This window comes from Lampetra fluviatilis, chromosome 33 (genome assembly GCF_964198595.1).
Source record: "Lampetra fluviatilis chromosome 33, kcLamFluv1.1, whole genome shotgun sequence".
Lineage (NCBI taxonomy): Eukaryota > Metazoa > Chordata > Hyperoartia > Petromyzontiformes > Petromyzontidae > Lampetra > Lampetra fluviatilis.
The window spans coordinates 5211812-5235988 of NC_136307.1; the positions used below are offsets into that span (position 1 = coordinate 5211812).

The 24177-nt window shown below is 49.4% G+C and overlaps 1 protein-coding gene across 2 annotated transcripts in view; it reads left to right on the plus strand.

Moving 5' to 3' along the window:
• The first annotated feature begins 1247 nt into the window (after positions 1 to 1247).
• The window catches only part of LOC144943962 (cytoplasmic dynein 1 heavy chain 1-like), a 63361-nt gene continuing 40431 nt past the window's right edge, over positions 1248 to 24177 (plus strand). The window contains exons 1-27 of one of the 2 annotated variants that reach the window (XM_078871877.1): positions 1248 to 1624; positions 2489 to 2573; positions 3475 to 3648; positions 5432 to 5687; positions 6166 to 6352; positions 6821 to 7092; positions 7485 to 7712; positions 8387 to 8789; positions 9248 to 9912; positions 10374 to 10553; positions 11250 to 11399; positions 12870 to 13016; positions 14493 to 14633; positions 15447 to 15623; positions 15968 to 16078; positions 16604 to 16723; positions 17156 to 17395; positions 17845 to 18000; positions 18308 to 18421; positions 18938 to 19048; positions 19596 to 19805; positions 20176 to 20322; positions 21318 to 21484; positions 21630 to 21803; positions 22284 to 22449; positions 22892 to 23080; positions 23701 to 23904. In XM_078871877.1, the coding sequence (XP_078728003.1) occupies positions 1387 to 1624; positions 2489 to 2573; positions 3475 to 3648; positions 5432 to 5687; positions 6166 to 6352; positions 6821 to 7092; positions 7485 to 7712; positions 8387 to 8789; positions 9248 to 9912; positions 10374 to 10553; positions 11250 to 11399; positions 12870 to 13016; positions 14493 to 14633; positions 15447 to 15623; positions 15968 to 16078; positions 16604 to 16723; positions 17156 to 17395; positions 17845 to 18000; positions 18308 to 18421; positions 18938 to 19048; positions 19596 to 19805; positions 20176 to 20322; positions 21318 to 21484; positions 21630 to 21803; positions 22284 to 22449; positions 22892 to 23080; positions 23701 to 23904 (5412 nt within the window). In that variant the 5' untranslated portion in view covers positions 1248 to 1386. The remainder of the gene's footprint in view (positions 1625 to 2488; positions 2574 to 3474; positions 3649 to 5431; positions 5688 to 6165; positions 6353 to 6820; positions 7093 to 7484; positions 7713 to 8386; positions 8790 to 9247; positions 9913 to 10373; positions 10554 to 11249; positions 11400 to 12869; positions 13017 to 14492; positions 14634 to 15446; positions 15624 to 15967; positions 16079 to 16603; positions 16724 to 17155; positions 17396 to 17844; positions 18001 to 18307; positions 18422 to 18937; positions 19049 to 19595; positions 19806 to 20175; positions 20323 to 21317; positions 21485 to 21629; positions 21804 to 22283; positions 22450 to 22891; positions 23081 to 23700; positions 23905 to 24177) is intronic. The other variant, XM_078871879.1, reaches the window with a different exon arrangement.

Genomic DNA, 24177 nt, shown 5'->3' on the forward strand with positions numbered 1-24177 from the left:
CTGCCATCTCCTGTCCATTTCACATAATTGCCCCACTGAGCCACCTTGGTATCTAAGTGTCACCCGTTTAACACGTCAGCTTTCGCGACCAATATAATTCATGTTTTTTTTGGGTTAAATCGCGTAATTTGCTCTCCAACACTGGTGTGCTGTACTAGTAACGAAATTACATGTTCTGTTTACGTTTCAAACCTTAAGAATTGGCTGTCGGGTGGTGGCGGGTTTAACGTCACATTTATATGTACGCGATCTAATCCAAAACGATAACACATTCCTACGGAGGGAGCTGGTAGGAACGTTGGGTTGCTCGGTCAATGGCCAGGGTCAACGGCGGCGTGGTGTATTCCGCAAATATGCCCGACTGTGAGGGCGGGCACAACCCGGCATGAGTAGGTTAAACGTTGAGTTGTATAAGGGCATCACGGGGTGACCAGCCCCTCCCCACCTAGCCACACCCCTCCCACCCCCCACCCAGCTCCACCCTCCCGTCCCCACCCAGCCCCTCCCTGCACGACGGACGGGCACAATAATCCCCTGTGGGCTGGTGTAAACAGGTTTCTACCATTTACACTATGAGATCTTTCGATTTAAAGCTTTCGTGACTGCATCGATTCATCTTCTTGGTTCTTTCGGTAAAGTCACGTAGAAGGGAAGTAATAAAATAATAAAACATAATAAAACAATTCTCACGACGTTTCGGCCACAACGCAAGCAGCCGTCCTCAGGCGTCCTCTTCGCCTGAGGACGGCTGCTTGCGTTGTGGCCGAAACGTCGTGAGAATTGTTTTATTATGTTTTATTTTTATTATTTTATTACTTCCCTTCTACGTGACTTTACCGAAAGAACCAAGAAGACTATGAGATCTCTTTTACCTGTGGCAAAATATAGTAGTAGGTTTTTACCCTTTTAAACTGGTACAAAACTGACACCTTTATTCAAGGCATCATGTTTGCAATAACCACAACACAAGTAGTAAGAATATGAATCCTTGCAGTCACGAAAGCTTCAAATCTAGAACGAATAAACCGTCCCCACCGCCACGTGACCGGGACCGCTCGCCCAATGAGCGCGGGGCGCCGCCCACCCCGCGTCCAATCGACAGCCGGAGGGGCGTGGTTTCCCCCGTCAATTATCGCTGTTGGCGGGAACCGTTCCAGCCAATGGGGATTGAAGGTGGGCGTGGCTTGGCGCTTTACTCCCCGCCCCCACCCGTCTCTCGCCCCGCCCCCGCCCTCGCCCCGTCCCTCATCCCCCGCCCTTCTTCTCGTCCGCCATCAGCAGCCGCTGTCTTCTGCGGCCCAGTGCGGTGACAGCAGCCACCGGTGACCGCTTGTTTGGAGTTTGATTTCCTCGGGCTTCGAGGGAAGGGGGGAACCACACGACGTCATGGCCGACGACGGTGGCGAGGTGGCGGCCCCGCCGCTTGCCGTGCAGAACGTGGCCGAGCCCGTGGTGCTGCAGAACTTCCTGCGGGGCCTGGTGCCGCTGCTGCTGGAGGATGGCGGGCGCGAGGCGCCGGGCCTCTCCGCGGCGCTCGACGACAAGCAGAGCGTGGAGGTGATGAAGAAGTTCCTGGCGGACGCGCAGGTGCACACGCTGCTCGTGGAGAGGACCATGCTCAAGGGTGAGAGAGAGAGGAGGGGAGGGCATTGCTGTTGTTTCGTGCCGTGCGCGCTGAGGGAAAGTGATACTGGGGCCTGTTGTGGCGCTGGTGGATTTGCCAGTCATCTCGGTCGGTCAACCCCGGTACGGTGTGTAGTTAAACATCGTCACCGGGGAGACAAAGGCGGCTGGGAGTGGTGCCTGCCACACCCTTCGTGTACCGTGCCGGCCTTCATAGTTGGCTACTCGTTAACCGCATTAACCCCAACAGTCTGTTAAGGCTACACGGGGGATATTTGTTTTGCATCTGCCAGTCATCTCAGTCCGTCAACCCATGGCACGGGGGGGGACTACCCCGCGACCTCTTGCCAGCAGCGAGGTTTCGACACCCTCACGTGGTTGGTGCACCTGGCCTGGCACCAGCGCCGTGGTGACGTCACCGCCACGACGTGGCCAATGGTCGCGTTGTTGTTGTCGTGGGGAGCGGTGGCGTAGCGGTTAGCGCGCGGCGCTACGAACCTGGCGACACGGATTCGATTCCCGCTCACGGTTAATACCAGTGACTATTATCTGAATCGGTTGTGGGCCTCTTCTAGGTCGGCTCAGCCTCAAATGACGACCTGTGATATAGTGGTCATGGAGGAGGTGAATGAGGGGGTTATAGTGGGAGTGGTGGTGGAGGGGGTGATGGGACTGGTAATGTAGCAGGTGATAGAGGGGTTGATTAAATCGGTAGTGATGGAGCTGGTTGAGGAATGGCTATGGAGGAGGTGATGGGGCGCGTGATGGAGGTAAGAGATGGTGATGGAGAAAGGTGATATTGGTGCAATTGCAAGGTGGTGGCTGTGGATGCAGTGTTGAGTTTGTTTTTGTGGTCGTTGAGCAGAGGATGTGGGCGAAGAGGAAGAAAAAGAGACCGCCGCCTTCTACAAAATCACCAGCGACGTCCATTACGGCATCAAGTCTAACAGGTGCCGTCTTAATGGGCAACACGCAGTATTGTAATGCTGCCTGAAATGCTTAAAAATGTGTGATTCCGCAATATAGTAGTATTTTAATGAATTTCCTGGTTTGTCTAATCTGCATATGCATTTGCTTAGGAAGCCTCCAGCCTTAATTTCTTGGATTAAATGCAAACGTAACAAGCAACTGGCATCCCCGCAAAGAAACGTAATTTAAATATTTCTCTGAAGGGATAGCAGTGGGTGATGTGATTAACTGATTCCATGTGAATATAGAATTTCCACAAACGGCTCTTTCAATTAAAATCTGCTTGAATGGAAACGTTGTTGCACAGAAAGCTTTGAAATATGACAGCTTTTCCCTCCTTCAAAGGCACTTGGCGATACAATCCACTCCCAGTGAAGTACTTTACATGTGTAATGTGAGGGTATATCCGGTACGGCACGCAGCAATTCATTCCTCTCTAAGATGCAGTGCGTGTATCAGAAGTATAAAAATCGATGAATCACCAAACATTGTTACACATAAATGATTTATCCAAGTATGCGGCATCTCTTTAAAATCTTTTGTGTACATGTGTGTGTGGCGGTAGAGTAGCGGTTAGCGAACTACACTATGAACCCGGCCACCCGAGTTTGATTCCCACTCACGGCCAACACCAGTGACTATTTTCTGAACCGATTGTGGGCCTCCTCTAGGTCGGCTCAGCCTCAAATGAGTACCTGGTGCAGTGTGTAAACATCGCCACTCGGAAGACAAATGCGGCCGGGCGTAGTGCTGGCCACCTGCCTCCTCGTGTACCGTGCCAGCCTTCATAGGTGCTTGCTAACAGCACTTGCCCCAACAGTCTGTTCGGGCTATATAGGAGGATCTTTGTCTCTTGTTTTGTGTGTGTGCCTGTCGTGACAGCCTGGCCTTTGTTAAGCGCTCGGCCGTGATCGACGCCGACAAGCCCATCAGGAATCAGCTGCGGGTGATGACGCTGAGCGACGACTCGCCCTACGAGACTCTGCACTCGTACATCAGCAACACCGTGGCGCCCTTCTTCAAGTCCTACATCCGCGAGACGAGCAGGGCCGACAGGTGGGCCTGCGGCAGGGGCTTTGCCTTGCTATAATCGTTGATCTTTTATAATTCTGGGGCATGCGATGACGAATGGGGTATGTGGTGATGAAACCCTGAACCCCACCCTCCCAAGTGATTTTATTGTTACAAATTTGGTGTTGCCTTTCGATTCAAGAATCGATTATTTTTTGTAATTTGTACAGTTTTGTTCATCTGAGACACGCCAGAGTATAGGAGGGTGCTCTATCAAAGCAAATCGTTGTTGCATGCTCATAAAAAATCTTAATGTGCATTTAACCCATGAAGAAAGAAAAATAAGCAACTAAAAGGTCTTATCTACTAGTTACTTTACCTCGGGTGGTATATCCTGTGGTGTGTGACATGAGTTTGAACCTCCATCAATAACAAAAGAGTTTTTAAAGTTACAGTAAAATAAGGTCACTTTGGCCTCGGGTCTCATTATAAGTTGATAACACGGCTGTGAGTGCTCATGAGCACAAGGCGGAGCCAGGATTTTCAGTTTGGGGTGCAACCCCTCCAGCAATGAAAAATGATAGGAGTTATTAGTAAGGACTTGTCCCTTGCTTTTTATTTGACGCATGTGCGGCGATGGCGCAGCCATCAATCGAGGGTCGAATTCTAACTGTGTGATCAGCATCGCGCTCGCTGAAGGTGTTTGTCTTCAGGGAAGTCGTGTACTGTATACGCAACTGCATACAATTCTGTGAGTCGCTTATCACTGCTTTGCCGTTACTTATTGCCAATTATGGACTCGGACTATTGTCCTATCGTCTCATAGAGTCCCTGGCACAGAATAATATGTGACACAGTGGCAGTGGGGGTCGCAAAATGTCGATTTATTACTAATAAACCCCAATAATCCGATCGAAATTAGGGATTTCGATCGGATCATTGGGGGGGCCCGTGCCACTTCACCCCCCCCCCCCCACTGGCTCTGCCAGTGCCTGAGCATGACCTTCTTTTCCGTAATTCCCAAAACTTTTACTTTATAAAACAGTTTGAGACGCAGCCTATGTTTCTGTCTGCAAGATGAGACGAGTATAGAGAGAGCTCTTTGTTTTTTGTGGTGCATTTCCCCTTACGTCATTCGGGTGTGGCAGGCGGTCTACCCAACCGGGATTACGATTTGATTGCTTATAATGAGGTTTGTCGTAACGAGGCCGAGATGAGATTAAATCGGGTTAGGGTGAACTTTTCGCCCTCTTTGTAAGCCCCAGCGCAGAGCCATTTTCATCCACAGCAGATGCTGTGATGTGTAGGATCCTTAAATAATTAACGCTGTGTGTGAAGGGTATGGAAGGAGACTATTCGAGGATTGATTTAGCCAGCACTACAGTGGGATAAAATCAAAAGTATTTATGCTGTTAAATTATTGAACGAAGAATACATTTGGAAAATATATATACAGCCGCCTCCCACTCCCCCCCCAAATAAAATAAAAATAAATAGCTTTTGAAGCTTTCTGAATGTGCTCCATCATGCAACTATAGTGACAGCACTGTTGTGTTAAAATGTATGAGAGACATCGCTAGTGCCATAAAAGTGAACTTGACAGATTTTTTTAAGTGTGCTTTTTTCTGTTAAATGAGGCTTCAATATTCGATTTTGTCAGACAGCCTGCGACACTCGGACGACAAGAGCCATTTGTTTATTTGTTGGCATCCTCTCAGTAAACATCTATTGTCCAATCGGATATAAAATGTAATGTGGCAACTTTTTCTCATACCAGCCGATTATATACATGCAGAAAGTCATGATGAGCCTTCTGCAATTTACAAAGGGACGGCGACAAGATGGCGCCGTCGGTGGAGAAGAAGATTGCGGAGCTGGAGATGGGTCTCCTGCACCTGCAGCAGAACATCGAGATACCCGAGATCAGCCTGCCCATCCATGCCACCGTGAGCTCTGTGCTGCGGCAGAGCCTCGAGCGCGACGAGAAGGCCAAGGTGGCGGATTTCGGCGACCGTGTGGACGACGCCACCTTCCTCAACCAGCTGCAGGCTGGCGTCAACCGCTGGATCAGGGAGATCCAGAAGGTGAGTGTGATGGGTGCTCCGGTGAGCGGGGTGGCAGGGGACATACATTGACTCGCACGAACTTGTAAAGTAGGGTTGAAATTATTTGTTGAATAGGTTAATTAATTGACGAAAAATTGTAATCATCTATTTTTTTCTGGTTGATTACTTCGGCCCCTTTAAAAATACTTGCCAACCTCACATCCTGCCTGCCGAATGTAGGAAATCCCCCTATAAGCCATGCCCAACATGACGCGGCTGATGATGCCGATGACGCTACCAAGCCCCACCCATCACACTTACAACAATACCTGGGACCAGCTGGGACTTGTTTCTAATTATATTCATATTCGCAGGTTATTAGAAAAATTAAACCTATAATAGCTAGAGCAATAGATTACTTAAATAATTCGATATTTCAACTCGATTATAAACCGTGCGATTGTTTGTTATCGAACTCGGCTGACGTTGCCTGCCCGGTTCGTGCCATGCACACCAGGTCACGAAACTGGATCGCGATCCGGCTTCGGGAACGGCGCTGCAGGAGATCAGCTTCTGGCTGAACCTGGAGCGAGCGCTCTACCGCATCCAGGAGAAGCGAGAGAGTCCCGAGGTGCTGCTTACGCTCGACATCCTCAAGCATGGAAAGAGATTCTTCGCCACCGTCAGCTTCGACACCGACACGGGTGCGACGTCGTCCTGGCCAACTCGCGCACGCTGGCTGACTCGCTCACAACTCGCTCGCTTATTTAAGTCTACTCGTTTTTCCCTCCACATTTAGAAAAATGTGTTTTAGAGTATTTGGTTGCTGTAAATTTCCATATGATGAGTCACTTTTTTGAGCTATCATTTGTGGCCAGGTCGCTTCTAAAAAAGACCTATATAGATAGCTCAGTGTGCCTTACATGGTAAAATAAAATAGTCAATGGTTTATTTTGGGTTTAGATCATGTATTTATAACGTCAATGAGTGGTGGAGGGTAATAGTACCCCCTAATTGATCCAAGAAGTTGTTTGCTTCGGTCACTTGGATTTATATGCGTGAGGGTTTAGGAACGGCAATATAAAAAAGTTGCAATCCCAGGGTAAATCTTTTGTTTTTCCATCCTTATTTCCCTTCTTTGGGCTTTCCTATCATGTCCCCTGTGCCTGCAGGCCTAAAACAGGCCCTTGAGATGGTGAATGACTACAACCCTCTCATGAAGGACTTCCCCCTCAACGACCTCCTCTCGGCCACGGAGCTCGACCGCATCCGTGTGGCGCTGCTCGCCATCTTCACCCACCTGCGCAAGATCCGCAACACCAAATACCCGATCCAGCGTGCCCTGCGGCTGGTCGAGGCCATCTCGCGTGACCTCAGTGCACAGTTGCTCAAGGTCCTGGGCACGCGCAAGCTCATGCACATCTCCTACGAGGAGTTCGAGAAGGTGAGTTGGGAGAGGCGGAGTAGAGGGGGGTGGTAGTGGAGGTTGAGTGTGGTTGGGTGCAGGGGGGTAGTGTGGTAGTGGTGACACTGCCAATGTTGCACACTGACCCTATTTTTTGTTGTCGTCTTTTAAGTTGGGTTCATGTAAAATTAGGGGTGTCAATGGAAAATTGATTGACTGTTGGGTGTACGCGAGTTGTTGAACCGAACGCCGGTGACTGCCTTGTGTGGCTCGACAAGAGATGCATTTGATCGCTTGGTGCTTGTGTTTTTTCATGTGCGATGAACGTCAGCTGGCTGTCAAATCGTGTGCACGGGAGGCATGGTATATATAAGGCAAACGGCGAAGATGATGAAGCTGATTGTTGCGTCGCTGTGCCCCACGCGGGACAGGTGATGGTGGTGTGCTTCGAAGTGTTCCAGACATGGGACGACGAGTACGAGAAGCTGCAGGTGCTGCTGCGTGATATCGTGCGGCGCCAGCGGGATGAGCACCTGCGCATGGTGTGGCGCATCACCCCCGCGCACCGTCGCCTGCAGGCCCGGCTGGAGCAGATGCGCAAGTTCCGTCGGCAGCACGAGCAGCTGCGCGCCGTCATCGTGCGCGTTCTGCGCCCCCAGGTTAGCGAGCACGCCTCTGTGTTCTCCTTGAGTTTTCTTTGTCGCTTTACTTTATTTTATGTTTTTTGTTATTTCCCGTCTGGAGATGAGGTGTTCGATTAGAGAGATGTTAATGAACCCGTGTGTTAATAAGAGCCCTGTTGAAGAGATTTCAAACGTAGTCCTGTGATGTTATTTTCCATGGTTGTTTTTGTGGCACGAGGTGATGCACTGCTCACTGCAGTGCTGACTAGACATTATAATTAGGACAAAATAATGTAATTATTTTATGATGCTTATAGTGATGTATTGATGATGGTTATGGTGAATGCAGCCAGAGTTCCGGGCGAACACATACGCGTGTGTTTGTGTGCATACATCAGTGGGGAGCGGAAGTGTCGCGGTTAGCGCACTGCACTACGAACCTGGCAACCCAAGTTCGATTCCTGCTCACAGCCAATATCAGTGACGGTTATCTGAACCGGTCCTGGGCCTCCCCTAGGTCGATTCGGCCTCAAATGAGTACCTGGTGCTGTGTGTAAACATTGCCATTAGGGAGACGAATGTGGCCGGGCGTGGTGCTGGCCACCCACCCTCTCGTGGGCCATGCCGGCCTTCATAGGCACTCTCTAACAGCACTTTCTCCAACAGTCTGTTAAGGCTATACGGGGTATTTTTGTCTTTGTGTACATCAGCAGAGTGCTCCAAGCTCCCAGCCGAGTGGCACCGAGTTGGTGGAGCAGGGCACCGGCGACGCCCTCAATGCCGCCGACGCCACCGCCATCGAGGAGGTGAACCTGGCCTACGAGCACGTGAAGGAGGTGGACGGCCTGGACGTGTCGAAGGAGGGCTCGGAGATGTGGGAGGGGGCCATCAAGCGCTACGAGGAGCGAATCGACCGAGTGGAGACGTGCATCACGTCGCGGCTGCGCGACCAGCTCGGCACAGCCAAGAACGCTAATGAGATGTTCCGCATCTTTTCACGCTTCAATGCGCTCTTCGTGCGCCCGCACATCCGCGGGGCGATCCGCGAGTACCAGACACAGCTCATCCAGCGCGTCAAGGACGACATTGAGTCTCTGCACAACAAGTTCAAAGGTGAAGAGCGTGGGGAGTGCCGCCCCTGGTCTGGCAGGGGCAAGGTGTTGAGGAGGGTACAACTGATGATAGCCGCAATGCACCCTTGTTTCTGCGCCAGATCTGTATTTAATAAATTGTGTGTGTTCTGATGTCACAACCAACAGCAGGCATCGTCATTATTTGTACAATTGAAAGATTCTTGCATTCAGTAATTATACCTGTGGCTCAGAGCCAAACTCGGTCACCTTTAGGGTTTGGTGTTCTATAGAGCCAGCCTCGGGCTCCCATTATATATGATTATTAGGGGTTGGTGTTCATGGCCTAGTGTGATTCATTCACACTAAAGGCACATTTAGAATTCTTACTGTTCAGTGTTAATGCCCCAAGTGCACATATTTGTGTGGAATATCCGAGATCGTCCATTGAGAAGTCCGCAGCTAAGTGTCCCTCTGTCCCCCGCATGCGCTTTCTTGCAGTGCAATACCCGCAGAGCCAGGCGTGCCGCATGAGCCACGTGCGCGACCTCCCGCCCGTGTCGGGCTCCATCATCTGGGCGAAGCAGATTGACCGGCAGCTCACGGCTTACATGAAGCGCGTGGAGGACGTGCTGGGCAAGGGCTGGGAGAACCACGTGGAGGGCCAGAAGCTGAAGCAGGACGGCGACTCGTTCCGCGTGAAGCTGAGCACGCAGGACATCTTCGATGACTGGGCTCGCAAGGTGCAGCAGCGTAACCTCGGCGTGACGGGCCGCATCTTCGCCATCGAGTCGACGCGCGCGCGCACCCGCTCGGGCACGGTCCTCAAGCTGAAGGTGAACTTCCTGCCTGAGATCATCACGCTGTCGAAGGAGGTGCGCAACCTCAAGTGGCTGGGCTTCCGCGTGCCGCTCGCCATCGTCAACAAGGCGCACCAGGCCAACCAACTGTACCCGTTCGCCATCTCGCTCATCGAGAGCGTGCGTACATACGAGCGCACGTGCGAGCGCGTTGAGGAGCGCCAGAGCATCGCGCTGCTTGTCGCGGGGCTCAAGCGGGAGGTGCAGGGGCTCGTCGCCGAGGGAGTCGGACTAATTTGGGAGTCGTACAAGCTCGACCCCTACGTGCAGCGCCTCGCCGAGACCGTCGTCAACTTCCAGGAGAGGGTGGGTCAAGGCTGGCGATGCCGGGTTTCTGATCGATTCATTGTCACAAACATTGACCTTCCGGGGGGGAAGAGTTTTTGTTTGGGTTAATTGTAGATTGATTTTATTTGACAACTATACAAGTCTGACTGCTAATGAGACCGAGAATATCAAAACCAGTTTTAAGTTTGTTTAAATAGATTCAGCTGGATAGTATTGGCCTGGAAAGCGAATTGACTCATGGTCCAAGACATTTTTTCTTTATGTGGAGATATGGAACTCCATTTTGCTTGTATATGTTTATGCATTGCTTATGATATGTATTTGCTTCTTGAAATATCCCTTCAACAACTCTTAATTTCTACCAAACTGGCATTTATAGTGTTAGAAAAATTCACAACGTGCCTGATTGAGGTCGCCGTTTTGGATTTCATTTGGATTTCATTTAAACGTTCCGTCCCGGTTTTCACGCTGCACGGCAGGTGGACGACCTGCTGCTCATCGAGGAGAAGATCGACCTGGAGGTGCGGTCCCTGGACACGTGCGCCTACGACCAAAAGAACTTCTTGGAGATCCTGGGACGGGTGCAGAAGGCGGTTGACGACCTCAACCTGCACTCCTACTCCAACCTGCACATCTGGGTCACCAAGCTGGATACCCAGGTGAGCCGTTGTTAACACCACGCGCTGCGATTTGAAAACTGCCGACTCTTCTCTGTGCGAAGCAAATCCAGGGAATGTCTCGCTCCCCTTTTGAAAATTCACATTGGATTTGTGAGCCCATTTTTTTTTACCTGGATTTAAAGGTAAATGCCAGTAAAACATCTCAAACATTGTGTGAAAATTCCAGATGTCTTTGGAAAAGAAGTATACTATCCCCGATGGGGCATTGTTTATACATTATTCTGTTGTAAGTGGTAAGAGCCTGTGAAGGTAAGAATGAAAAAAAAATCCTCCACGAATTTATAAATTGACAATTCAGGGTGACAATGTGATTTTCAAATACATTATTTTCTGTCCTTCTGTTGCATGCAGAATCCATATTGGCTGCAGAGTTTGCATGCTTCAGCCGCATACCACATTTAAATGCCATATGAATGCAAATCCTGATCCTATATCCGTAACACGTACAAACTGTACATAATCCACTTCCTACACGTGCTTATCCCTGTTGGAGTGCGTGTTGGTGTTAGTATGAATCGATGATGAATTGTCACATGCTTAACGTACTTTAATCCATTGTAGCCATGTGTGCAGCACTTTCTCCCAAGATATCTGTCAGGTCAGCTGATGCCATTTAAACAAAAAAACATTTGAATATAATGTGGGTTAATTAAGATGATTTTCTCATCTTCACAGATCGAGACGATCTTGGGCACGAGGCTGGAGGCTGGGATTCGCGCCTGGATTCAGGCGCTGCAGGGCCTCGGCGATGACAAGGCCGACACGGACGCTGACACCGAAGTGCCTTCCGCTGGACACAAGCCCGGCGGTGACCCCAAGATCCGGGTGAGTGGGGCCCCCACTCCCCTCCCCCCGCCTCCCACCCACCCCAAATTGCCTACTGCCCTCCGTATCCCTTCACCGTCCCAGGCCACGCCCTGTGGGCCCCCTGTTGGCAAGATGTTATCCCCCTCACCTGGTATGCAGGCAGTCGTGGGTTCGATCCTGACCCTGACGCGTGCATATTTGAAGTGTGCATGTCTCTCCCCATGGTCCTGTGAATTTTTCTCTGGGTCCTCCAATTTCTCCCTCCACATTAAAGAAAACATACATTTAGCGTATTTGGCTGCTATAAATTTCCACATGAATGAGCCCCTTCGTTGAGCTATCATTTTTGATAGCCAGGTCGCTTCTGAAAACCTGCTATACAGTTCAGTGGGCCTTACCTGGTAAAATAAATATCGGTTATTTTGTCAACCTTCACTACCTGCAACAAATGCCTCCTCAGTAATCTGGCACGTTGGATCAGAGGTGGTTGGATCTCACACAGAGGTCGTCACATTTAACACCCAGCCCGCATGGCAATGGGGGGAGGTGTGTACTTGGCAGCTAAATAAATAGGTTGCTGTCCTATACTTATGGACTGTTGAACATTGTTCTCTTATATTTGTGCATTTTTTCAAGCATTTTTTCCCACACGTGGAAAGCAACGTGTAAAGAATCGTCCAAATAACCATGCAGAGGATCCTCCATAGAAAGTCTCAAGGCTAATTTGAATCCATCATAGGTATATTTTAAATGTTTTTCTTGTAAAGTGACTAGTTGGCATGTGATGAGTGCTGCTGTTGTCTATACCCAATTTACTGCATCTTAATTTAATCCCTATTCCCAACGGGTTTGTTTGTTTCCAGTGAGCTCTTTTGCACGTTTCCAAGGTTGCCGTGACCTCATTAATTGAGCCGTTCTCTAAGCAAAGACCAGCTCTGAGCTGATGTTGGCCCCAGGGGGATGTGCGCCCTATGACTTGGCAGTAGGGTGTGCATGTGAAAAGTAATACAAAAACAATATTTGTAAACAAATTAAACCACTGCAATTGCATTGTAATGCTCGCACAAGTACACAAAATGGTCATCTCTCGGAGTCAAATATATAATCTGTTACAGTCGAACCATAGTTTGTATGCTTTATTTAACCAGGAGTTGAAATAAACCCATTGAGACACGAGAAGCATTGCCTCTCGTGCAAGAGTGACCTAGAGTTACATCAAGTTGCATACACGTTAACATTCTTCGGTACTTGTATTACATTATTAGTCTTGCGATAGTCGGAGATGAGACCGAAACAAGGTTTGGCGAGTTTGTTCCGAATCGCACATACATTATTTATATAATTAGTTTTGCATCGCTGAACATTGGGGGATAATCCACGATTCTCGGGGTGCACTTTCAAATGTACGATTTCCATATTCTCTGAAACATCAGGCTGAGAAAGTAACCGTGAATGTTTCTCTTTTTTTACACCCATGGACTCCTCCAGCCCGTGGTCATCGAGCTGCGCATCGCCAACCAGGTGATCTTCGTGACGCCAGCCGTGGAGGAGGCTCTCTACCACCTGCATCAGGAGCTGTCACTGTGGGAGCACCACATCCTCGCGTTGCCGCGCATACAGAGCCAGCGGTACCAGGTGCGTCGCCGTGCCGCCCTGGCCGGGTCGTAGTTGCTGTGGCTGGTAACGACCCCTCCCCCCCTCCCCCCCCCTTATTCTAACACTATATATAATCTTTATTTGAAGCTTTCGTGACTGCAGGAATCCATTTTCTTTGGTTCTTTCGGTAAAGTCACGTAGGTAGAAGAAAATATAATAGATCACGACGTTTCGATCGCCACACATGCAATCGTCTTCAGGTGGGAAAGAGAAACCGGCTGCTGATACAAGTCCTGTTATATCTAGAGCCGAGAGGGGGGAGGGGGGGTTGCCGCATCGGGCAAGAGGGTGGGGGGTTAGAGATTGTGCCGAAGCGAGTGGGAAATCCAAAGATGGGAACCGAGATGGGGGGGGGAAAGGGGGGGGTTGTGGTTGATGTGAGAGCTGCGAGAGCTGAGGAGGTGGCCATTGTATTGTGAGAGATGAGCATGTCAATGTAAACGAACCAACGCAACGGTGGCTCTGCTGGTGAGACATCCAGCTCGCCTGAAAACGAGGGAAACAACCGAGGGACAACACCACTTCGAGGGAAGGAGAGACACACACCGAGAGGCACACACCGAGAGGCACACACCGAGAGGCACACACCGAGAGGCACACACCGAGAGGCACACACCGAGAGGCACACCCATGCACAGAGCGAGACACACACACAAAGTGACACACATACACACAGAGACACGAGAGAGAGAGAGACGTATAGGGAGACACACAGAGACACACAAACCGAGACACACACACACAACAACATCACAGCCAGTTATAGTCTACTAAAAAAAAACCGAGAGCCACTGCCACATCGAGGGAAAGGGGCAACGTTGGCTTTGTTAGTGAGACATTTAGCCCGTTGATGTAAAGACATTTAACTTGGTAATGTAAATTGGTAATGTAACTCAGAGTCGGAAATAACTGCTGACAATGGCAGGTAGGATGGAAACATCAACAACCAGTTAATGCTTTACCTGGTTATATAATGCTAATCTTATCTGTAATATTACGTGTAGCATGAACTCCGAACCTCAACATGAATACTATCCATTCGGCTAACTATATAACCAAAACACGAACCTTATGCATAACACGGACATTATTCATAACGCCGATCCTACAACTATTCAGTCAACGAATCTTAACCATCACATTCCCTATAGTCATTACACTAATTCGGAACCTTACAATATTTATGGCACTAATCTGATCCATCAAACTAAGTTATACCCCTTTACACTCCTACTATTTTCAACACTTGCCTATACCAATTCCCATGATAACTCCAAAGCGAACCCTCACCCTAACCTTTAACACCAACCCTGACTGTCACTTGGAACCTAACACTAATCCTCGCTGTAGAACTTGGATATTAGCTGTACCTCGAACCCTAGCCTTAATCCAAAGCTTAAGCCTGTCTCTGGCCCGAACACAGCCGCTGTACGCAACTCGAATTTTAATCCCCAGGTGGGCGTGCACTACGACATCACGGAGGACGAGCGCTGCTACCGCACGGCGCTCAAGCACATGCCGGGTGGCGAGGGTGCGCTCTGCCAGGCCAACTCTGCCATCATCAACACCTGCATGGAGGTGGCCAAGTACGTAAAGGTGAGTTGCCCCCCTCCCCTCGCCACTGCATTCACTGCAAGGTTTCCTCTGACAATGGCGTCTGACGGGCAGAGACGAGGGAGCCACTCATCCTGAGTAGAGCTGGGCTATCGAATAATTCAAGTAATCGATTACTCTCCCATGTGTTGGTTTGAGTAATCGACTAATTGGATAACTCTAGATTTGAAGCTTTCGTGACTGCAAGGATTCATACTCTTAGGTTTTTCGGTAAAGTCACGTAGGTAAAACATTAAAATTAATAACAGTAAAATAAAATAAAAGTCACGACGTTTCAGAGGCAACACAAGCCTCCGTCTTCAGGTGGAACCGTCACAGCCACGACAGCTGTATCAAGGTTCCACCTGAAGACCGTCACAGCCACGACAGTTGTATCAAGTAAATTACTTGATACAGCTGTCGTGGCTGTGACGTTTCCACCTGAAGACGGAGGCTTGTGTTGCCTCCGAAACGTCGTGACTTTTATTTTATTTTACTTTTATTAATTTTAATGTTTTACCTACGTGACTTTACCGAAAAAACCTAAGAGTAATTGGATAACACAAAAATTGGTTGTGAAAAAAATCTGCGCAACTTTTAACGGCTGAGCATGCCAATATCGGTGGCATCAACCACGTCACACTGGGGCATGGCTTGTTGGTTTCCTGCCTTTGGTAAGAAGGTTGTCTGTGTGGGGCCTGGGTAATCCACCATGGTGAAAATCGGTCAATTACAATTTTTCTTGGTAGATTAGTCGACGTTCGGCTCCAGTCCTGACCCATTGATTTCACTTCTGCTGTCGTCGCCTGCGAGCAGGAGTGGCTCCAGTACCAGAGCCTGTGGGACATGCAGCCCGAGAACGTGTACGGGCGGCTGGGCGAGGACCTGCGGCTGTGGCAGAACATGCTGCACGACATTCGCCAGTCCCGCAGCACCTTCGACAACGCCGAGTCCAGCAAGGAGTTCGGGCCCGTCGTCGTTGACTACGGGCGGGTGAGTGGACCGAGCGAGCTTCCCTTGAGCTCTTACCACACACTCAACCACTGCCGCCACCACGGTTTTCCCCCCCACAAATAGTTTGCAGAAGACACCACACACTTGCACCCAGAGATGAATTACAGTTATCAGTTCACATCCCCAATGTTTCCATTAATGGTCAAGTTTTCGGAGGAATGCTGAGATACGGTCTGTCTTTAAACCTGATTGAAACTCGGCATCACAGCGGTGCCAACTCACTAATCTGACACTATCAGTTCTTTGAGCCACACGGCGGGCCTAGTTTTGTTGTTTTAAAAGGCGGCGATGCTCACCCTGTTTTCTGTGCACGCGGTTCGCAGGTTCAGGCGAAGGTGAACCTGAAGTACGACTCGTGGCACAAGGAGGTGCTCAGCAAGTTTGGCCAAAAGCTCGGCCAGAACATGCAAGACTTCCACGCTCAGATCTCCAAGGTGAGCTTCTGATGCTTGATGGTATTTTGGCTCCCATATCCACCGTGTGACCCCTCGTGGTTTGTTCTCCACGATCAAGGAAGACACCAGCAATAAACTGATTAACTTTTATCTTGTAGATGAATGAATACCTTTGCTATGTGTCGTAGGCTGTCCGTCACGAGTTTGAAGTTTTGATATTAAATATAATTAAGTGTAACTCTGAAGAGCACTATTATAGCATGCTATTGACATCATTCGTGATGTTGCAGTCAAAGTATCGTGGCGGCACTAGAGTGCACAGTTGCGCATTTCAAAGTGGCACATTTCCTCATTTAATGAAGCTTCAAGTTTGCATTGGACGGGTGCAGACACGCAGCTTAGTTGCCTGTCTGCTATGTAAGTGTTATTTATTTTTAAGTTGCAAAGTGGCTGAAACTTTGAAAGTCACTTGAAAAATCACTGCCACCATTGCTCTGGTTATAATGAGCCTGGGCCGCTTCGGTGCTGACGGTAACGACACCTGTCTTGTTTGTTCTCACGCAGTCGAGGCAGGAGCTGGAGCAGCACTCGGTGGACACGGCGAGCACCTCGGACGCCGTCACCTTCATCACGTTCGTTCAGTCCCTCAAGCGCAAGATCAAGAGCTTCGAGAAGCAAGTTGAGGTACGGGATTCTGATGATGCCTCTTGTTTCATTGTGCGCGCCCGAGAAAATCTGACCTGTGTCGACGTAAAAGTGTGGTTTCATACGAGCAAATTTTGCTGGGAATACAAATACAAGACATTGGAATTAAAAAAATATGAAATTGCATGAGCTGTCGTCAAAAGGATGTCCGAGTTGTGCGACAGGGCAAAGACCAAGAGCCAGATGATGGCTGTGAGGAAACTCTAAGAGCAAACCTTGGAGGTTTAATGTTGGGTCTAATACCTGCTTAATCTTACAGAAGAAATGGAAGCGATAGCAACGGTGGTTTCGTCAACGGCATGTGACCCTTTCCCCTTGGTACAGTTGGAGGTTCTGTCCACTCCACACGTTCTTCACTTTACTCCGTCCTGTCCGAATCGCCCTTTGACACGCACGCACGGACACACGCAGATGTACAGCGGTGGCCAGCGCCTGCTGGAGAAGCAGCGCTTTCAGTTCCCGCCGTCGTGGCTCTACATCGACAACATCGAGGGCGAGTGGGGTGCCTTCAGTGACATCATGAAGCGCAAGGACACAGCCATTCAGCAGCAGGTGGCCAACCTACAGATGAAGATCGTGCAGGAGGACCGTGCCGTGGAGTCGCGCACGGGGGAGCTGCTCAGCGAGTGGGAGCGCGGGAAGCCCGTCGGCGTGAGTCTCTCCCGCCCCCCCCCCTCCCACGATATAACGCGCTGTTTTTCCGCTATTGGCGGCGCACTTCGCTGATTTTCCAGAATTAACTTGCTGACCTGCTCATGTTATTGGCTGCTTTGTGGTTTGGTAGTATGACTTAATTAAAGAATGCTCACTTCTGCTGTAAGACAGTGATGGTGGCAATTATGATGTCAACTGATGATGGTGGTGGTGAATATGAAAACAACAACAACCACAATGGTGATGTCGATGTAACGATGGTTGTTGTGATTATGCTAATCATGTGTGATGATGGTGATGATGATACTTGTGATTTCTATACTATTTATGGCAATAATGATGATTACGATAGTGCATGTGGCACGACTTGATTTTTATTCTTTTGGCCAAATGAAAAGTTTTTTTAATTATCCCTCCTTCCCACCCATGGTCCTTAACCCCCTTAGGGGAGTCTGCGCCCCGAAGAAGCCCTGCAGACGCTGTCCATCTACGAGGGCAAGTTCGGGCGACTCAAGGACGACCGCGACAAGTGCGCGCGTGCCAAGGAGGCGCTGGAGCTGCCCGACACGGGCGTGTTGAGCGGCAGTGAGGAGCGCATGCAGGTCCGTTGCCGCCGCCCTCGCCACCGCCTCCAAAAGCCGTTGCCGCCACTGTTGCCACTCGCTATCGCTCGCTAACGCCACTACCGCTGACTACGACTACCTCCTCGACTGCCACCATTGCCACCACGACTTCCACTGCTACTACCACACTTTTTATTTCCCGTCACCACCACTGCTCCCCTGCTGCCAATGTCACCACCTCCACTACCGCCGCCACCACTGCCTTACCGTCACCCATATCACTAGTGCAAGTGGACCACTGTGAAGAATGTTTGGATTTGCTGGATGTCGCGCGCCGGGTGTACAGGTGGCGCTGGAGGAGCTGCAGGATCTTAAGGGTGTCTGGTCCGAGCTGTCCAAGGTGTGGGAGCAAATGGATCAAATGAAAGAGCAGCCCTGGATCTCTGTACAGCCACGCAAGGTGATCACTCGAGAAATTTTAATTAATGTTGTTGTCAGAAATATAGGTTGTATGGGTGAGTAAAATAATTGGCTACTTGTGCAGTAAGTGGTGCTAATAGTAACGCCTATGGATGTAATTATTTGCTCCCTGCAGAATTTTATGAATTCTCACACATCTTGGTCAATACCCAATTTATTAATAATTTCCCTATTTGTCGTTGTGTGGTACACGTAATCTTTATAGTGGTATAAATCTATACACTTTACACTTGTATAATTTGCCAAATATATTTACGAGTTCAAAATACCTGTTTTAGAAATCGACATTAAGGTGTAATTGAATCATAATTGATGAATAAATAACGTCCCAGTGCCTACCTCGGTGAGGACGAGTGGTAAGTTGCGAACTCTTTACTACCCGTGGCTCCAGGAGAAGAAAGGGCCCTTGCAGAAGGTCGTGTTTTAGGAATTTTTCCCCCTCCTCTCGTCATGATGTGGTGATGATGGCTGGGGTGGTGGCTGTGTTTGTCTACAGCTGCGACAGGCGCTAGACGCTTTGGTGAACCAGCTGAAGAACTTCCCAGCTCGCCTGCGCCAGTACGCTTCCTACGAGCATGTCCAGAAGCTCCTCAAGGGCTACCTCAAGGTCAGTCGCTCGCCCGCTCAGTCGCTCCCTCACCCTCCCGCTCACTCGCACTGCCGAGATACAGCCCTCTGCTTTGTGTAAACATTTTGGGGCCGCGTTGATGGTGGTTTTGACACATGTACATGTACAGCCCTTCTTCATTTCACTGCTGGATGGGAGCCTTCCCACGATATTTCGTTTGTGGGGGTTACACAACCATGCTTTGCCACGCTGGTCAGTGTGGGCTGGTGTAGTGAATGTTTAGACATGGGTTAAATGTACTTAACCACCACCGTCCGTATTACTGCTGCCTTGTAAACTTAAACATATACAACTTTAAGCTTAGGCTTCCTACGTGGGCTGTTGTATGCTGGTGCCGTGGCTAGCAAAGGGATGAAGCCCTAATGCGAGTTGCCGGTGGTCACCTGACCTCGACCTTCACTCGTGCGCAAATGAGCACTCTCGCTCAAGAGCCGATGGGGAGACCTGCTGAGCAAACGAAAGCTGGGGCTGGTGAGCGCATGCGGATTTTCACGCCACGCGGTGCGGGTGGGGGGTGCGCGCTCAGGTCAACGTGATGGTGGTGGAGCTCAAGTCGGAAGCTCTCAAGGACCGCCACTGGAAGCAGCTGATGAAGCGCCTGCGAGTCAGCTGGGTGCTGTCGGAGCTCACGCTTGGCCACATCTGGGAGGCCGACCTTCAGAAGAATGAGGCCATCGTCAAGGACGTGCTGCTGGTGGCGCAGGGAGAGATGGCGCTAGAGGAGTTCCTCAAGCAGGTGTGTGTGTGTTGACCCCTCCCCCAAGCTCATCGCCTCCCCTGCATCTGTTTTGCTCCTCCAGTGCTGGCACCAGTTCTGCCCCAATTCACTGGAGTTTTCGTCGGTTTGATCGCTACGCCATCCATACCTCACATTTGTTAGGTGTCTGTTAAGTCCCAGGAATTAATCTGGTCATTTGATTTGTCTACCACGTGAGCATGTTCATTGCACTGCATCCATGTGTTGATTAATTAATTTGTATTAGCAAATGCTTCCATTGTTGTGTGTCTGTTAATAGCTGCGGATTTGGTTTGTCCATTTATCGGCCCATGAGATTGGATCCTTTATTAATTTGGCTGTGTGCATGCACCCGTCCCTGGCACCGCAGATTAAGGAGCTGTGGAACTCGTACGAGTTGGACATGGTGAACTACCAGAACAAGTGCCGGATCATCCGCGGCTGGGACGACCTCTTCAACCGCGTGAAGGAAAACCTCAACAGTGTCGGCGCCATGAAGCTCTCCCCCTACTACAAGGTGCGCCCCTGGCGTCGTTATTTCATTTTAACTTCTGGGTTTTGTTTTCACTTTCATTTGTAATTTCCGAGTTTCTCCATCCTTTAGGAAGAGGGGTCCCATGGTTGGAGGTGATCCGTGTGTACTGTTGTTCGTTGGTCTCATGATCATGCTAGTGTAGTGTAGTACAACCACGCGGAAACAAACAATACTATAACGGCTGTTGCCGTTTATTAACACGCACTCTCACTCGGCATCCTACACTCACACCAGTGCAGGTGCACTCTATCTCCGTCCTTCACACGGACACTGAATAACTATTTGGATCCTTCCCCTTGGCTCTCGTCTGCCCGGGGCAGGGGATCAGCCAACACCGCCCCGCGACGAGGAGAGAGACCCCTACTCCAGCCGTTCCTTACCCAGGCCCCCAACGACGACCCTTTGGGTGGCTCCTCCCCCCAGCTCAGCCCTGCCCACTTTCCCGAAAGTGCTTTCCAAAAGCCCCTTGCGTAACCCGTGATGTGACGTCATCCTTGGCCCCGCATAACTCTCAACCAGCTCGCACCTCCCTCCGCTTGCCCCCTCATTGGTTACAATATTCTACATTAGTATTGATTTACCTGAATTTGATTATTCATTTATGTGAATGTGATCAACTCGTACCTTTGAATACGCTGCTAATAGAATACCGTAGCCTTTGCTCTGACTTCATAAAATCATCTTATATAAATTGCAACAAAAAACACTTTCGACTCCTTGGCTCAAAAGACTCTTACCTGTTCATAAATAAAGGCCACTCATCTATTGTGATGTTCACTTGAAATAATTGACCTAGAGACAAATGTGCATTCTCATTTACATGCCAAACTGAAACATTTTAAAAACCTTTTTAAAATTACCGATTGATCATAGTTTAATGCATCATGTGCGACACCTTTCACTCGGCCTTGCCCCCACCCCTATGACCACTTCAGCCACTCCCTGATTACTTCCTTTTCGCTGCCGCTATGGGACAGGTGTTTGAGGAGGACGCCCTGAGCTGGGAGGACAAACTCAACCGCATCCTGGCGCTCTTCGACGTGTGGATTGACGTCCAGCGTCGCTGGGTCTACCTCGAGGGCATCTTCACGGGCAGCGCCGATATCAAGAACTTGCTGCCCGTTGAGACCGGCCGCTTCCAGAGGTAGGCGCGTCGCGTTACCTCGTAGGGCCCCTCGTGCGCGACTCATGTGAGCTGCCGCCTTCACGTCATGTCACATCACATTGGAGACTTGTGTAAGATGCGCGTAGTAGTTTTTTTTTACTTGTACGTTGTCGTGTTGCCACAGCATCAGCACGGAGTTCCTGGCGCTCATGAAAAAGGTATCCAAGTCGCCACTCGTCATGGATGTGCTGAACATCCAGGGTGTGCAGCGCTCTCTTGAGAGGCTCGCGGACCTCCTGGGAAAGATCCAGAAGGCCCTGGGCGAATACCTGGAGCGGGAGAGGGCGTCCTTCCCAAGGCATGTTCCATTTTCTGTTCTCTTAAGATCAGGGGTCCAAAATTGGAAAATAATTGGGGTTCATCCATATCGGGGGTATTGGTGAAGCAGTATCATACTCTACTGAGTATAGCAATGCTCAGATTTGCACAGATTTGTACTGGTTTTAAATGGAGGAAAACTTTTTGCTCTGCCTGTCTCTTTCTGCTGGTCTGCTTGCCACAACCTGCCTCTCTGTGAATTTATACCTACCTCCTGATATTCCTGAATTTCTGTCTCGCCTTCTCTTTTTCCTTTTACCTACATGCGTGCTTGCTTCTCTCTTCCAAATATCTACCTGCCTCTCTGCCCTGCCTGCCTACTTATCTCTTTACCCGTCAGTTTGTCTTCGTCCTGTTTGCATATTCAAGTTTCCATGTCTTTTAGTCCAAAATTGCCACGAGATGTCCAATTTTGGATCGATTTTCATTTCTTTCAAATGTTTATTTTCCTTATTGCCAGGTTCTACTTTGTTGGTGACGAGGACCTTCTGGAGATCATTGGCAACAGCAAGAACGTGGCGAAGTTGCAGAAGCACTTCAAGAAGATGTTCGCCGGCATCGCCGCCATCCTGCTGGACGAAAACGACGGCCAGATCCTGGGTATTGCCTCCCGGGAGGGCGAAGAGGTGAGGGGTGGGAGAGGGGGTGCACCGTGTCACCCTTTCGCAGTACTCTGCCCCACAACGGGGTTTAAAATGTTACGTATTTAAAACATTTCAGTTATAGAAAGGGTTTCGTAAACATTTTTTTTTAAATAATAAGCAAGGTGATTGGTTATCAGTGTCATCTGTCATATTATTCTCAAATATAGTCATATTCTCAAATATAGTCAATATTTGAGAATGCGAAGAAATTATTTGGGAGTAATCGGACTGGGTGCTGACACACCAAAAAAACCGATTTTATTGTGGGGAGATTTTTTTTAGAAGTGTACTCGGGGTACGGACATGCCAAGATTTTTGTAACGTTTGATAATTTTTTGGTAGCACTGAATGGCTAGGGTTAATGCTGAGTGGCCACAAACGTTGTCCATTTCTCACCCTCCCACCCCCATGGCGTTCTCCGCAGGTCATCTTCAAGACGCCCGTGTCGATCGTGAAGCACCCAAAGATTAACGAGTGGCTCACTCTCCTGGAGAAAGAGATGAGGGTGACGCTGGCTCGTCTGCTGGCCGAGGCCGCCACAGAGCTGTGCACGCTCAGCAAGGAGAGGCCTATCAACCCAGCCGCCTACCTCTCCTGGATCGACATGTACCAGGTGATGGGACGACAGGGCTGTAGAGCGATACGTTTTGGCTCGGGGAGGGGGGGACAAAAATAGTGCTGTAGTTATTATATTGCCTTAACCCTAATCTTTTTAACCCTGTTTAACTCCTCACGTTAATGGCTACGATGTGTCCACACACCGGTTTTCTCACCCGCTGGGTACACAAATCGATTTCATTTTTAGGACCAAAAATGCTGTTGCTCTGAAAAGTACTACTGCCACAAACCAGAATTGATTTTGGCGGCCAATGTGGTGCGGTAATGGGTGTGTCATAACCACGTATGGGTTATAAATGCACAATAGGATTGGAGGTGGGGGTATGGTTAGGGCGACTGAGTATTATTTTTCTCCACATCAGCAGTGTTCCACACAGCAGTGCCACTCAAGTGCCACCTGCAGTTGTTAACTGTTGTGCAGGGTGATTTAAACAGGTTTCATTTACATTTTTTACAAAAATAACTATTGCAGGCAGTGCTCTCCCCATGATGCCTTGCAGGCCTTTGCTGTATCATATCTAACTACCAAAGCATTTCTTATGTTGTGCGATGAAAGATGTAACAATAATAATAAAATGTTGACAACATTTTTTGTCTTTCATTGGTGTTGTGCAGGCCCAGCTCGTGGTTCTGTCTGCGCAGATCGCGTGGTCCGAGAGCGTGGAGAATGCGCTGAACACGGTAGCTGCCGGGGGGCGGCCCGACGACCAGGGCCCCCTCTCGGCCGTGCTGACCAACGTAGAGGCCACGCTCACCGTCCTCGCTGACTCGGTGCTCATGGAGCAGCCCCCGCTCAGACGCAGGAAGCTCGAACATCTGGTACGACGCCCCCCCCCCCCCCTTACCAGCAGAACGTTTCTTGATGGAAGTGGTGCCACAACGATTCGCCACGACTTTGAAAATGTTTGTGTATTTTTTTCATCATATTGGAAACCTGGTGAAGGTTTTGCAATTGTCAGCTCACTTAAGTGGTGTGAAAGAAGTTCAACAGACAAACATGTACAGCCAGAAAACTGGAGAAATGCTATTTTCTCTCAACAAATAAATCAGTGATCTTGACCTTTTTAAAATAGTCTTATGTTTTCCCAATTT